The sequence below is a fragment of the Chlamydotis macqueenii genome, chromosome 4 (genome assembly GCF_036417535.1).
Source record: "Chlamydotis macqueenii isolate bChlMac1 chromosome 4, bChlMac1.mat, whole genome shotgun sequence".
NCBI lineage: Eukaryota > Metazoa > Chordata > Aves > Otidiformes > Otididae > Chlamydotis > Chlamydotis macqueenii.
The window spans coordinates 44,892,904-44,909,288 of record NC_141559.1 but is presented as its reverse complement, the minus strand read 5'-3'; the positions used below and the strand labels follow the sequence as shown (position 1 = coordinate 44,909,288).

The 16,385-nt window shown below is 38.4% G+C and overlaps 1 protein-coding gene across 2 annotated transcripts in view; it reads left to right on the top strand.

Annotated features, from left to right (window-relative positions):
- Nucleotides 1-16,385, top strand: part of GLRA3 (glycine receptor alpha 3) — an 87,317-nt gene that overhangs the window by 58,267 nt on the left and 12,665 nt on the right. For both annotated transcript variants that reach the window (XM_086746669.1, XM_086746668.1), the window contains exon 6: nucleotides 4,918-5,055. In XM_086746669.1, coding sequence (XP_086602795.1) covers nucleotides 4,918-5,055 — 138 coding nt within the window. The remainder of the gene's footprint in view (nucleotides 1-4,917; nucleotides 5,056-16,385) is intronic.

The following is a 16,385-nucleotide window of genomic DNA, read 5'->3' as shown; positions in this document are numbered from 1 at the left end:
CCTAGACAAAATACAGTGCTCTCCTGATAGAAATGTTAAGAGGCATAGGAAATACGATTAGGTATTGTCTTTGCTATTTTTGCAAATCTAAAAAAAAGATGTAAATAAACTGCAAAACTCTTCAGTGCATTAACATTTGGCATGGACTTCTGTGGCATAGCAACTGTAAGGAGGAGGCTCTAGAAAGAGGTATCACTGGGGAGATAGGGTTTCCATAGGTGTGAATCAGAACTTGGAAAACTGCAAGGGACATGATTCATCATTCTATGACATATCTGTGAATTGGTTCCTCTGTTTCCTCAAATTCAAGGTCCTACATTATGCCAACTCTCCTGACAGCTAGCTTCTGTAGATTCAGTATTTATGGACCTAACAGTACAATAAAGACATTGTTATCTTCTTTATCACTTAGAATCTCTAAAGAGAAACATCTTGTTCTTTATAGCTACTACATATTTCAGTGCAGTTCTTACAAGATGCAGAACATATTTTAAAATATAACACTAGAGTGCAAGTTTGCACTGATAACCACACATCTGTTCAGAATAAAGTCTTCACTTTTCAAGCCCAGAGTTTGCTGAGAAGGTGATCTGATCATACAACCATTCTTCACTGCTCTATGTGCATATTGATAACCATGTAATGGAATATAGCTTCTGAGATACTTTATCACATAGGCCATTTGGAAAATATACAGTGTATCTCTAATCTTTGACAGCAGACCAGTAACAGCAACAGGCATTTAGACTTTTTCTTAGAGTTATGTTACTGAATAATTTTCTTTAAGTTGCTTTGAAGATGATGTACATTTATTAATCAGGTACCATAAACAGTGGAGTAGGAACCAAAAGCTCAGGTGGACTTCAGGTTTACTATTTCTAGAATTGAGTTTAAAATGGTTTGCCTTATTTTAATTATTTTCATGAAAAATTAATGCACTGGATTGAACCTGTAATATATTTATCAATCATTGGCAGTATAATCTATTCCTAAGATATTCTGTTTGAATTGTTCCTGCATATATCTACCCAACAAATTAGCCCTTTCTGCTAGTGGTGCCATCATTCAATAATATCAAAGCAAAATTTGAGAGACCACACAAAGATATCTGTCTTATTGAATTTTACTATTTGGGTACTGCTGCATTCAGATCAATTATTTTTAATTGCAATTATGTTTCAGGAACACTCAGCTTTTACTATGAGCTTGGTCAGTTAGATTGACTGGTGCTGCATAAACCTGGAACAAAGAGAGCACCATTACTCACTTCTCTCGTCTGCCTTTCCTTGACTAATCAGTTATACAATTAAATAATTCACTTGTTTTCATTTTTATTCTTGCAAAACTCATTTCAGCAGTGGATGGACGAGTGTACTTTTTTTCATCTAGATGAGTAAGGTAGATGCATTTTAGTAGAGACCTTCTTTGTGGCAACATCTAATAATTTCCATTTTGCAAATGTAGGCCTCAGTACTGCAAACACGTATGCATGAAATATCTGTGCAGTCCCATTGAACTCAGGCAGTGGCATCAGAATTTTAAAGTTATTCACATAATTCTAATACTGACAACTTATATGACTGGCAATTGTAAAATACTATATATAAAAAAATAACACTCTGCCCTCAAGGCTTCAAAATTTTCATTACCAAAGCTCCCTACACTTTGGCTACTTACTGTGCACTTAGCCCCACCCCTGCCCCTCATTGATGGCACGAAGCAATTTGGTGCCTTATCCACTTGAGGATCAAAAGTCCTACTTTGTTGTTGAGACTGAACTTTAAGGTAATTTCAAAATCTGCCATGATGTCTTCTGCTGCTGCTGGGAGCCCAGCCACTTCAATAAGGGATACTAATTACATTAATCAGCAGAACTCCAAAAATTAGAGTGCTGGAGGATTGATTTTTAGGCTTACTACATGTAGAACACCATACACCTAAACTGTAATAGTATATATACTACAGTATGGTAACCACTAACAGTCTTAACAGTGTACACAATACCAAGTATTCTGAATGTTACACACTGTGCTATTCAGCAGGTCTCCTTGATAAAATTAATTTTTTTTAAAAATCCTTTTTTTTGAGATATTAAGAAGCTCAGTTAGCTCTAATAGTATTGCTGTTTCTTCTGAAAAATTTCTAATACAGAACAATCTGGGTTTTAGCCCTTTCATGCACAGAATATGCTGGGATGGGCCTAGGACATGAGCTACAGTAAGTTCTTGTAAATTCTCTGGTTCTGCTTTATTTCTGCAAGTGACTAGATACTTTCCACTGTAGTCTTTCTTCCTTTGCTCCATGCCAAGACAAAAGAACGATGCAGTAGTTGGAAAGAAGAAAGAGATCATCAGTTTATTTGGAACTGTACCAAATAATGAAATATTTTCAGTTGGAAAATCAGTAACACCTGTCCTTGTTAACATGGCTTACTAAAGAATATTTAGAAACAAGTTTGTGTTATCAAATAGTTCAATATACTTAATAATGTATGTTTTCTCACTTCCCCAAGTACAGGATTATTACATTACTTTAGATATCCCTAATTCAATAGGCACATTTGATTGGGCCATGTATTTCATATTTAATAAAGGACCATAATTTTAATACAGACTAATTTGATTTAATTTAACATACTTAGTAGAAATATTATACATATAATACTATCTTAAATTTCTTTGGTATAACAGAAACTCACATCTCCATTAAGCTCCTCTATATTTTAAGACACATTTACTTTCTAAATATGGTCTTGACTTACAAAACTGAAGTTACAGTATTGAATGCTAAAGCTGTATTTGGGTATTTAAGATGTAAACACGATAAACATGAATTACTACATCAGCTTTTTGCATACACTGCTGTTATTTTTAATAGATTGCACTGTAGAAAAACTAGTGGTCAGCGTAGATAATCAAAATTAAAAGCACACATTAGAGATGAATGATCCTGATTTAGTGAAATACATTTTGACACAGCAGTTGTTTCTTGTCAGTTCAATGAGTTTTACTCAGGGGATATTACTTCTGGCCATAACCTACATGCTTCAAATGATAATCTGCTTTACACACAACTGCTTTTTGTCTGAATTCATGCAAAGTTTGATAAGAGCTATACTTCTGATTTGTCATAGTTTATGGCATTTAATAGTGAATTTTAGGACTGCGTTTATAGAATATTGTGCATTCAAGAAGACAGAAAAATAAGTTGCACAGTTAATATATGCTTGTCATGACTTGAGTAATGCCTTATCTTAATTAAATACTTATTTAAAAGGATATGGTCTCATTTTTAGCATATTTATCCAGCCCCCAAAAGATACCCAAGTAAACCAACAGTCAGCCTGAGTGCCTTTCTATAAAGGTACTCCCCCCAAAAAAAACATGAAGAATCTAGGAGCAAGGAGAGGTGTTGAAAACAATTTTAAATTTATAATCACCAATTCTTTACTTATAGGTGTCTTCAACATAGTCAGATCAGAAAGGATGAAGTGTGTCTCAGATTTGAGTTGAGCATATCAGGGCACTATGCATGAAGAGCATTTATAGATGTATTCGAAGAGTAATGAAGTCACTGAATATAACAGGGGAAAGATTTATGCCCACACACCAAAGAGGTTATTTCCTTAAATAGAACTCAAAATTTCAGTATTTCTGGGCAGACAGTTACTCTTAGAAAGTTCTGAACAATGTACTTAGAATAGTAATTTGTTACTGAAAGGTTAAAAGACATTTCCACTTATCAGTAGGTTATTCCCTACAACAGATTAGCATTGTACTAAAGAAGAAGGGAAATACTGCAATAAAGCAAAATGAATTAAAACTATATAATTTAGATGGAAAAATTACTCCTTTTTCCTTCTGCTTCTAGCTATTTGTGGCTCAAGTGTACCTTTTTCATTCAAGCTATGGCAACAACAGAAGCCATCTAGTTTTAGATTTCAGTCTTAAAATCTCACTTTGTCTAATTCTATTGGATTCTGAGAAAGTGTTAATGAAACCTGAATAAGAAGAGTAGGAAGCCACTTTTTTTTTCCAGTTATCATAACCAGATAAAATTTATTCAGAAAAAAATTTGGAATAAAATGCTAGAGATTTATATTAAATTATATATATACACACATATATATAACACCAGGAAGTTAATATATCACATATTCAGAGTAGTAGTATATTTTCCCCAATTATATCCCATGCAAATATTCAGCTTAGAGAGGGAAACAGAAGGAAAAAGTACTTGCCCCTTACAAAGTCTGGCCCTTGATTAGTACTTCTACAGCTTTTGCTGTTTTATTTACCCTTACACACACGTGCATGAGGAACAGATAAGTACAGAAATCTGAATATTTAAAGTGAATGCCTTTTAATATCATAATATGTCACAGTCAGCTCATATGAGATTACAATCACTTTCCCTTGTTTTATGCTGTTTTCAGAGAAATGTGTTTTTTCAATTCAAATAGCGCCTCACTCCTGAAGAAATTTTCATTCATTGTTCTCTTTAAAGACTTTGTACCTAACAATTCAAATTGACATAAATGCACAAACACAGCTTTGACAATCCATCATTTCACCTCAAGGAAAAAAGAGAAAGATCTGAGAGCAAAGAGCCTATTTTATCCTTCATGGGCTGGGGAGGGTAAGATTTTCCCAAGCACCCAAGAGATTTCAATGTGCGTAAAAGCAACATTTTGATGCTTTTAATTCCATTAGTAGACTACGTGACTATTAAGATTTCACAAAGATGACTGGCCTTTTTTTCTAGTTCAGTATGGTTTAGAATGGTACAAGCAGACCCCGACCCCCTGTATTTTCTCATTTTTATGAAGTTTACTTAACTCATCACTATTTGGTATATCACTACTTTTTAAAGTTTGCAGCTGACTTAGAGTTCATTCGCACTTTTTTTTTTTTTTAGTTGGCTACACAATGAATGATCTCATTTTTGAATGGCAAGAAAAGGGAGCAGTTCAAGTAGCAGAAGGTCTCACTCTGCCACAGTTTCTGTTGAAAGAAGAAAAGGATTTATGTTACTGCACCAAGCATTACAATACAGGTAGGACAGCATATTAGTGACTAAAACTGGGAGACATTTAACATTTATTGCTATTCTGGTGAGTTGTTTGGGGTTTTTTCAAATATTGTCACTGAACTCACAAGACGATTAAAATAGACAGATGGATTGTGGAGGATAATGCAGTCTTAAATAATTCACATGATGAAACTAAAGGACCTAAAGGGTGATCAAACTTCTATTACAGTAAGCTTAAGAAAATACATAGATGAAATAATTCAGAAGAAATTCAGTAAGAGTTTTATTTTTACAGCGGGTGTCATGACCACACGTGATGAGCTACACTGTGGGATATGAAGCACTGCTGAAATCCATAGGTCCATATGGTGTGTGTTAAGCGTGGCCTGGCTCAGTCAGGAAAAACGGATACAGGGTTACCAAGCCAACTATCTCTGTCCTAGTTCATACAGCAAGGGGGCAATGCAAACAAGTTGAAAGCATCCTTAGTATACAATGGCCAGGTGTCCAGACTGGACATGACCTTTCTGAGTGGAAGCCTTGGTAGAACTGCGATATTTAGCTCCTCATTTCTGGGATTATTTGAAAATGAAGGGTTTCAACATTACTAATATAGTTATTTTAATTTTACTTGTAAAAAAAAAACCCTGGACAATCACAAGCATAATAATCCTCCAAAAGCATGTAGCAAAGGCTAAGAATGCATAGCTTCCATCTTCTCACGGGGAAAAAAAATCTAGAATACTTTCATTCTAGTCCATATATCTTTTAATTTCTGCTCTCCAATATGATTCTTGATAGGTTAAACATATATTGAAATTTAAGTTTAGAACTCATTTATTTCGATTCTGCTGAAATGGCAGTGGGGAGAAAATTCAACAGGTGTCGTTCTTAAGGAACATCCCATTGCAATTAAAATTAAGGAAGAGTGCTTTTCAAAAGTGGGTTTTATCACAACTGCCATGGTGCCCTAAGGAGGGAAAGGTTGTCTAATAATTTCCATTCAGAGTGGGGACATACTGACAGAGACATTTTGAAGTGTTCCCTAAAATAAATTGGAAATACATAACATGCACTTTTACTGTACAAATACTAATACTTGCCTAAAAACCTTCCAGAAATGGAGATACATATCCTATAGTAGGGTATTTTTTTTTCACTTAAACATCCCTTTGTTAATGATGAGAATGAAATAAATATTATTATTTTTTTCTTTTTACCATAATTCCTATGACAAACAAGAAAACTTTATTTTCATTCTTTTTCTCTGTCTCCTTTGAGATATATAGATTACTTCTTCTTCATTTTTAGGAATCTCTTGCTTTTGTGCCATTTTAACATATGCTTGTGACTGTACTTCTATAACCTGTATAGTGACAAATGAGAATTTGTGATAGAAACTATTCTCATTTTTCCAAAGTTCATGTGGACAATATGATGTATCAAAAATCTCTAACTGAGTAATTCAGACATGACTAAGGTACTTAATCTGACAGTGAATGGAAACCTGTTTCAAAATGTCAGAATTTCCTGTGATTTCTAAACATCTCTCCAAACATGTCTTCCAAAGCTGAATTGTCCTCTTACTCATTTGTCTGAGAACTTTCATTAAAATCATCATCATTTAAACCTTTCAATTTTGACAGAAACTTAATTTTTCAATATTTTTGAGCCACTACCTTTTTCTTAATAACCTATCTTTCAAGCCTGTTTAAGTTGGTATTCATTTCCTTCCAAGCAGAAATAGGAAAACATGCTAGGCCTAGGCATAACACACTAGGTTGCGTTGGGTCAGCTTACACCTACTGCCTTTTTCATTGTGGCCCTAGACTGAGCTGAGAAGCAGGAGCAACAGATGTTATTAACTGCACGTGAGGTCTCATGACTCTCAAAATGTGCCTTCAAGATAAGTGCAGCTTGCTATACTGCTGTGACATTTAGGTAGGAGAAGAAGTTTACTGTCATAACTTTAGAGGACAGTATGGCAGATCATCAGTCTCTTATATTTCCGTATTGCTTTGGCCAAACGGGTGCTCTAAAATGTGAGTGCAGCCCACAGCTCTGAAAAGATGGCTGAAGTTTGTGCCTCTAACTAGAAAAATAATTAAGTCATTTCATTTGTCCATAAGCCAAGCCATTTACTAATACAGAAAAACTGGAAGACTGGGTGCAGGCACCCACCATGTATTTCAGGATGGAGATTCTAAAAGACCTCAACAAACAAGAAGACAATTGCACAACTGTGGGACTTGCCTATGACTGGCAGGGGGAAAAAAATGCAATACTGAGTGGCACCAGCTGCAGGCAGAAAGGTATGTCCTCATCAGAGGAAGCAGCAGAGTGGCCTGCTCCAAGTTAAAGCACCAAAATTACAAGTATGAATCTAGAAGAACTTTGACAGAGCAAACGAGAAAGAAAAGATAGTATTATTCACACAGGACTACATTTATTGTGACGGTCTCCTCTTCAAGAGAACAGTGTTTTGTCCACAATATTTATTTTTTTTTTATTCAAGCCTTAAGTATGAAGTTAATTTAATCAAATTAGAGGGGTTTGGTTTGGTTTCTAGGAAGGTAGGCATGCCTGGCATTTCTTTGTTACAACCGGTATTATTTACTAGTGTATGTAGGCTGAAAAACCCTAAACTTTATATTAAAATACAACAACAAGTAAGAGTTTCTTTTCCTCCATTATGTCATATAATAGAATCGTAGAATGGTTTGGGTTGGAAGGGATCTTTAAAGGTCATCCAGTTCCAACCCCCCTGCCATGGGCAGGGACACCTTCCACTGGACCAAGTTGCTCAGAGTCTCATCCAACCTGGCCTTGAACACTTCCAGGAATGGAGCATTCACAACTTCTCTGGGCAACCTGTTCCAGTGCCTCACCACCCTCACAGTAAAGAATTTCTTCCTAATATCTAATCCAAATCTACCTTCTTTCAGTTTATAGCCATAACCCCTCATCCTATCACTACACTCCCTGATAAGGAGTCCCTCCCCATCTTTCCTGTTAGTTGCCTTTTAATTACCGGTAGGCTGCTATAAGGTCCCCTTGGAGCCCTCTCTTCTGTAGACTAAACAACCCCCACTCTCTCAGCCTGTCCTCATAGGAGAGGTGCTCCAGCCCTCTGATCATCTTCATGGCCCTCCTCTGGACCTGCTCGAGCAGGTCCATGTCTTTCTATGATTCTCATGCTGGGGCCCCAGAGCTGGACACAGTACTCCAGGTGAGGTCTCACAAGAGCAGAGTGGAGGGGCAGAATCACCTCCCTGGGCCTGCTGGCTACACTTCTTTTGATGAAGCCCAGGATGGGGTTGGCTTTCTGGGCTGCAGGTGCACATTGCCAGCTCATATTCAGTTTTTCATCCACCAATACCCCCAAGTCATTCTCTGCAGGGCTGCTCTCAATCTACTCATCGCCCAGCCTGTATCTATGTCTGGGATTGCCCTGACCCAGCTTCAGGATCTTACACCTGGCCTTGTTGAACTTCATGAGGCTCATGAGCCCACCTTTCTAGTCTGTTAATGTTCCTCTGAATTGGCATCCCTTCCCTCCAGAGTATCAACCACACCACTTAACTTGATGTCATCCACAAACTTGCTGAGGGTGCACTCAATCCCACTGCCTATATTGCCGACAAAGATGTTAAATAATACTAGTCCCAGTACAGATCCCTGAGATAACTCACTCATCACTGAAACATGTGACCAATAATATGCTTTCTTAAGGCTCCTGCAATGAGATACTGTAGACAGATACCCCTTTAGGATAATCCACAAGAAACAAAAAGAAAAATCATTTTTCAAAACTAAAAATACAGGCTATTTCTCTGGCCTACAACAGATTAGATGAAAATGATTCTCTTAAAAGAATGCCAAGCAACTGCGGCTGGTACGTAATAAGTGACCGAAGAAGGGTTTTCAATTTAAGTTTATTTGATGGAAAGCTTTTCTGAGACATGCCATAAAACAGAAAAAAAAAACCCAAAAGTCTCCCTGTGAAACAAATTAACATGAATCTTTAAGACAGTATGTGGAAACTCATCAGTGCATGTCTCATCAGCATTTGATGCCCAATTGAAAATGGATCACTGTAACCACAGCTTGAAAAACAAACTGCCTCTAAATATAGGGACATAACCGTTTCAGCAACAGTACAGCATAATGGCTCATCAAGTCTTGTGTTCTGAAGTGATGCAACAACATTTCTGATCATTTTCAAGTTTTTGCGTCCACTGGCATATCCACGGTGACAAATTTGGGAAGTGAAGTAGAATCACAACAACCAGATAAAACGCATGTGAACCATTCACATTACAAGATGGTCTTGTTTTGCCTTGTGCTCATTCACTTCCTGTGTCGCGTGTATTGCTTTCCTGGGCTTTTATGCAAAACCCAATTTTAATTTCAATCAATCACAGGTTATTTCAATCACAGCTGTAAAAAACCCAATATACAAGAGCATGAATTTATACATAATAGCATTGGCTAACAAGCACAAATAGAAATACTCTGAATCTTGGCATTGTTCCTGCTCCATGGATAACGTACGACATCTGCACTTGAATGATGCTGCTCAGAACTGTCTTATGCCTGTTGACAGGTTTTGTCTCAAAGTATTGGATGTAGTGGTCCCAGAAACAGTGGAGCTATGGTTGCTACACTCACAGCACCAGAACTGCTGGGTTCTGTTTGTGACCATTTCTGATAACTCTGTGTCCGTAAATCTGCAATCTCAATGAACGGCCCACTTCCTTAACTCCACGTTTCCCATTCAACCTCCTAACACATACATCCCAGACACAATCTTTTCTCACATGATCCTTTTGGTTCCCCCTTAAGGTCAAACAAGTTAACCCTTGCCTAACAACCTGTAGATTGTGCCTCTTCTAGATCCTACCTTCAACTGACTTAGTGCCGTATATTGAGCCATTTTGCTGCCAACATAGTGATTAAAGGAGACATCTTTGATGTCTTACTCTGCTGACAAGAACTCAAACCCCTGCTTGTTTTCACAAACACCTAAACCACTGTTTTTGAGACTACAGCAGTGATTTTTAAGCCCTCAGGGTTTTTTTCATAGATCACTTCTCAGAAAAGGAAGTTTGTACTTTCTATCCAGGAGGTATTCTATGAGCGTGAAATCTCTGAAGCTGCTCATTCCCTCACTGGAAAAGGAGAAATTATAAACACTTTGAAAAACAGAGTCTATGTCAGACTGAGGATGTGATCATCCCTAGACACAGAAAACAGCACTTCCTGGCATCAACAGGGCATTTTTCTTTGCAGGAGACAGGACCTTAATTGTCACTCAGTGCACTTATCTGCCAGGGTCCCAAACCTTTCCTGCAGAACTGCTACCTATCCAGTTCATCCCTCGCCTGTACCAGTGCATGGGGTTACCCCATCCTCATTGCAGAACTGTCCTTGCTGACTGTCATGATGTTGCAGTGGGTCTGTTCCTCCTGCCTACGGTGGTCCCTCTGAATGGCACCTTGGTTCTCCATTCTAAGAGAGATGGGAATTGCAAATGCAAATTCATCAAGTTGAAAATAATTAGTTGCTGTTTTCCACATTTATTTTCATCTTTCTTTTATTGCAGTCATTATCAGTCTTACACAAATCTTGTCACCTGCCCCAGTATTTGTTTCCAGATTCACTTCCTTCCTAAGAATTTATGTAGTCAATGGCAGGTGACAGCACCAGCACTGGTATCCCCCAATACGCCACTGAAATCCGCAGACTGGGACTTGAAAGAAAAAACGAATGGTAGTACATTCCTACAGTTTTGTGAATCTTGGTTTTAGATACATAGACACCAGCCATATGTATGAGAACTCATCTAGTTTCACATGCCAGACACCCAAAAATCCTCATTTCTAGTCAGGCTGCATGACCACAGATACAGCCTGAAAGTTTTACGATGAGGAAGAGGCAAGTACTTTTATAAGCAGTTTTTATCTGCAAAATACACTCAAATTGCAATTTATATTTCAGTGCAAATTGCAAAACGTGTCTGGACACTATACTTACCAAGTGGGGTTTTTTTATTATTTTGTCTCCTTAGAGAAGTATGAAAATAATTTCAGCTAAATTTACTTACATGTAACAAATTTTATAGACAATCTCTTGAAATAACCAGCTTTGTGCACACACACACTATGGAGTATCTTGTTTATTTAAGAAATTTTATAATGGGGAGGCAAAGGATAGAAAGTGTTTAACTGTATTTCAGTAATAAGTAAAGCAGAATGCCTCTCGAATGTGGTGTAACATTCTGGGAGGAATAAAAAGAAACTGAACAAGGTAGACTCAGCTAGACTGCTTGCCTCATGGTGGTTCTGATAATGACTGAATGACAGGAGAGAAAGCAAAAGGAGCAGTACTGCCTCATGGAAAAGTCAGTTTAGATATTTCATTCTTCTTCATGCTTTCTGTGATAGTCATCTGCCATTATGATTGCCGTGTGATACATAACACACTACTTTGTCACCAAGAGAGGTTAATTTTGGTCTTATTTTAGCAGATGCAGAGCAAAAAGAAAACATAACAAAAGGCAGAAGGAAAGTGCTGGTGGTCTATTACCTCTTACAGCAATACAGTTTTATTTCACTTTGAGAATATGTCTTGTTTTCAGGCAAACTGTTACTTCAGTTAGAACATAAAATTGTTGTCAGAAAATTTCTTTCAACGTTAATAACTTTAAAAATAAAAAGCTTTCTATTTGGAGTTTGGCTTTTTTTTTTTTTTTTTTTTCATTAATCCAGTTTGTCTGAGGACACTTGGAGCCAATACCCTCACTCTCACTAAAGACAATAGCAACTTTTGCCAGGGTGATTCCATCCTATGTACTAGATAACCTAAAACATTAAAGCTCACAAATGCGGGACACTTAACAAAAAAAAAAAAAGTTTGATTAATTACATGGTGAATGATTTGATTTCAGGACAATACTGATCAAAACTTCATATATCTGGGGTCTAACACATTCATACATAAAGGACTAGCTTTCTACTACCTAGCACGCTGAAGTGTCCAAACTGAGGATGAGATGAGTGCCAGAACCAGTCTTAACGGAAGGAAAAATACAGAAAAAAAAAAAAAGCAAAAATATGATGGCCTGATGTTAGATCATACTAGACTGCAGCTGAGAAGCAATCTAAAATTACTGTCAGCATGTGCTGTCCTGTGACAGACATTTGTTTTGAGTAAATATTGGTCCTTTTTTTCCTCCATACAAAGGTACAAAGAGTAGAAGAGAATATTCAAAGCATTACAATGGCAACTATTTAGTAAGAACCTGGAAATCCAAGGTATTAACCATTAGAAAACAGTGAAAGTCATAAAGTGCAGTAGCCACATCACATCAATCCATACAGACTGTGATTATTGAATCAAACAGCATCTTGAGAATTGCATTTACTCAGCTACCATTTGTTCTGATCATCCCTCTAGGACTACCATAAGAATTCATCAGAAATATAATTTAATTGTAGTGTTTCTCCTTTGAGGCCAGAGGTAGAGCCACAGCTGTATCTCGCAAAGTATGAGGTCTTTTTTCCCCTAGATTTTGGGTTTTTATAAAAAAATAAACATTGTCTAGACATTCTACTTTATCCATATAAAGTGCTTTCAGGTTCCCTGTCTATAAAACCACTCTGCAAAGCAACTTATGTTCAAAAACTGTAGTACAAAAACCATATGACCAGAATCTCACATTAGCATCAGGTAACTACGATTTTATCTAGTTAATCTAGATAAAACCCAATTTTATCTAGATAGCCCAATAAAACCATTATCTATCTGCTTTAAGTAATCTCTTCAGTGATACTTATGAGATAGCAAACATTAATTAGGCAGTTGGTGTGACTATCACATGTATTGCATTTTCTGTTCCTTTCTTCTGTTTCCCTGTTTCTTGAGTCCACCTATTGTTAGAAGAAAAGTCTTTAACTCCTACTTTTAGAAGAGAGGATTGTCTTTACTTTTCTCTTTATAGAGAAAAGTGTATCAGCTGGCTTTTGCAATATTTTATCTTTTCCACATAAAATGAGGAACTGTGATTTTTACAAGTCTAAAAATGGGAAACACTGTAGATGTTCAGAATAGCACCTAGAAATAAATACTCTGTCTAACACAATTTTCAAGCTCAGATTGAGCTTGAATGCTTAGGATCTTTACAGGGAGTAAAGGAATTGAGCTGCTTAAGAAAGGGATTTCTAGAAGACAGACAAATGAGAGAAGCTTTACACTGTATTAAGAGATCTAAATCTAAGTCAGCCATGTAGGCTGAGCATATCCTAGCCACTGAAGAAGTCTCACTCTCCCTTTCTCCTTCCTACTGTCTCTCAGTACTTAATCTCACATTAAACCTGTGTCTCCAGCTGTTTTTCAAGGGGGAAAATGCAGTGCTAGAGGAGAGGACCATCATCACAGTTCAATTGCCCCAGGACTCTGTTAGCAGATCTCCATAGCTAGCAATATTCTGGTCCTTGGGCTGGCTGTTTGTTGTTCATCAGTCACTGGTGAAAACATAATTGTGTAGTCTACATCCATACTGACAGATATGTTGGAATCAGAATAGAAAACATCCACTTCCCAGATCTAAGACTCTGTCGTGGTTTTGTTAGTGAAGGGTTGGCTAAGGTGGTAGCTTCTGTAGGAAACTGCTAGAAGTCGCTCCCCTTTGTTCAGTGGACTCGGCCGGGCCTAGGGCGGACCTGCTGCTGGCCAAGGCCGAGCCGATTGGTAGCAGAATGTTCCGTGATAACGCCTCTGCGATAACGTATTTAAGAAGGGGAAAAGAGAAAAAAAAAAAAGAGAAGAGAAGATGTGAAGAAGCTGAGCTGGGGCAGAGGCGCAGAGGGGGAGGCGCAGGCCTCATGGGCCTCAGTCCGACTCAGTCCAGCCCGGCTGCAAGAAGTGGAAAGGAGATGAGAAGTGAATAAGATGTAAAAAAAGATCCTGAGAGACATCTACCAGCCTGTTGTGAGGAACGGCTGCAGACGCCAAGGTCAGTGAAGAAGGAGGGGGAGGAGTAACGCGGCTCCTGGCCAAGACTCCCCTGCAGCCTGTGGTGACGACCATGGTGGAGCAGGTTGTCCCCCTGCAGCCCATGGAGGTCCACGGAGGAGCAGAGATCCACTTGGAGCCCAGGAAGGACCCTGTACCGGGGAAGGTGGATGCCTGAAGGCAGCTGTGGCCCGTGGAGGGCCCGCTGGGACAGCTGTTCTAGAGGGACTGCACCCGTGGAAGAGATGACCCACGCCGGAGCAGTTCCACGAAGGACTGTGGCCCGTGGGAGGGACCCCACAATGGAGCAGGGGAGGAATGTGAGGAGTTCTTCCCCCGACCATGAAAGTTAGCGGCGTAAAACAACGTATGATGAACTGACTGCAACCCCCATTCCCTCTTCCCCCCCTGTGCCACTCGGGGTGGGAGGGAAGGTAGTAGAGATAATGTTAAGCTTGGGAAGAGGGAGGGGTGGATGGAGGTTATCTTGTTCTCTGTCTCATTATCCTGCTGTTTGTAATAATAAATGAATAGTTTTCCCCAAGTTGAGTCTGTTTTGCCCGTGATGGTAACTTTAAGGATTTCTCCCTGTCCTTATCTCAAACCTCGAGCCATTTTTCTTATATTATCTCTCCCTGTTTTCTCGGAGGGTGGGGGGAGTGAGAGAGAGACCGCGTAGTCTGGTCCTGATCGGGGCTGAACTATGACAGACTCATACTCTACAGGGCTCCATAAAGATTTATTCAGACTTGCTTAACTTGGTTTAGTTCAATTTTGCTAACTATTCTGTATTCAGCAAGTATAAAATTCTTATTTTAAGTAAATAGTTTAATGTAAGATATATAGTCTTTAGGCCATGGTCCTCCACCATACCTTAGTTTGTTACTCAGTCTCAGCAAAACCACAATACCACAAAGGTTTCATATACTCCTCCTAGTCACTCTCTGTGACATTTACGGTGCGTATCAGAATGAACAAGAGCTTACCTTTTACATACCATGAATGAAGTATTAGAACAATGCTCTTAGCTGCTTGTCCATCTCCTTCCCCATCTGAGGTGACTTCCTGGGTATGTCTCTTCAGATACATTCAAGCATCCAGTCAAATAGATTAAACCACAGCTAACCTGGCTTTGAATTTGAAATGGAATACAGGAAAAGAAAAGGGGCCAACAGCAGGATGCTGGCTTCAGTTGGGAAACAATAGCAGAATCTCTGCTGGCTGCCTCCTAGCTGAAGATCACATCTGCTAGTGCAAATGATTTTTTCTCCATTCTGCTTCAGTAGCCAAGTTTATGCACATGGTTCAGATCTCAGCCAGAAAGGGCAAAAACTAACATCAGCCCTTCCACGCTTGAGACGAGCAACTGTTGCAACTGCAGTGCCGAGACTGACTTCCAACTGCTGTCTTTCTTCTCTGCTGTTTCCCACTGGTGAGAAGGCCAATAGTCAGCAGTAACTAACAGAGAGAAGTGTCTACATGTCTACATGGGTAGCCACCAGTTCCCTGGGGAGTTGCCATATATTAAGTTAATTTTTCAGTGCTGCACTGGAACAGAGCAGATAAGGAACACATGGTGTTGACTGGAAAAAGGTGGATATATGAGTGGCATGTCCATAAACTCACTGGGCCTAAGACAAAGGTAGGATTCTAAGTCACACATGCTGTGGACTTAAAGGAAAAGTTATTTTTCCTCTTTGAGACAAACGTCACTTTCTTTTTTCATCTTTTGGGGTTTTTTTGGTTTTTTTTTTTTTTACCTTGGCCAACGATGACCTGGGTTTGGTGATGCATTTCTGTCACTCCTTACCACCATGATTTACTGTGACGTATGAGAGGCCGCTGCTGGCCAAGGCTGCTGAATTAACGGAACAAATGTAAAAAAAAAAAAAAATCTTCAGGGTAAGGACTAGCTTGAAAAATATTATTCTGACAAAAGCCAGTCAGAGCAGGACTTGTACTTACGTGGTGTGTGCTGAACTGCTAAGTAAAACAATGTATCATGTACATATCCTTTTGAAGATCCTGGAAGAGAAACATGGGGAAAATCCTTATTTTGTCTGAAGCAAACACCAAAATTCCCATTCACTTTGTTAAACTAGGACTTAATTCCTTGATTGAAGCAAAAAACAGTTTTGAAGCTAGGGCAGCAGATGGTTGAGCCAGGATTTGGGACACAGATTTCAGGAGTGTAGATAGGATTCAGAAAACACTGGCAATTAGGAATGGAACTAATAACTGAGCTGGCAGATATAAAACTCCTGAGACATATCATGCCATTTTAAAATTTAACATCATAACTACCATCTTTCTAAATATTTTTTTTTTAGTTCCTCAGT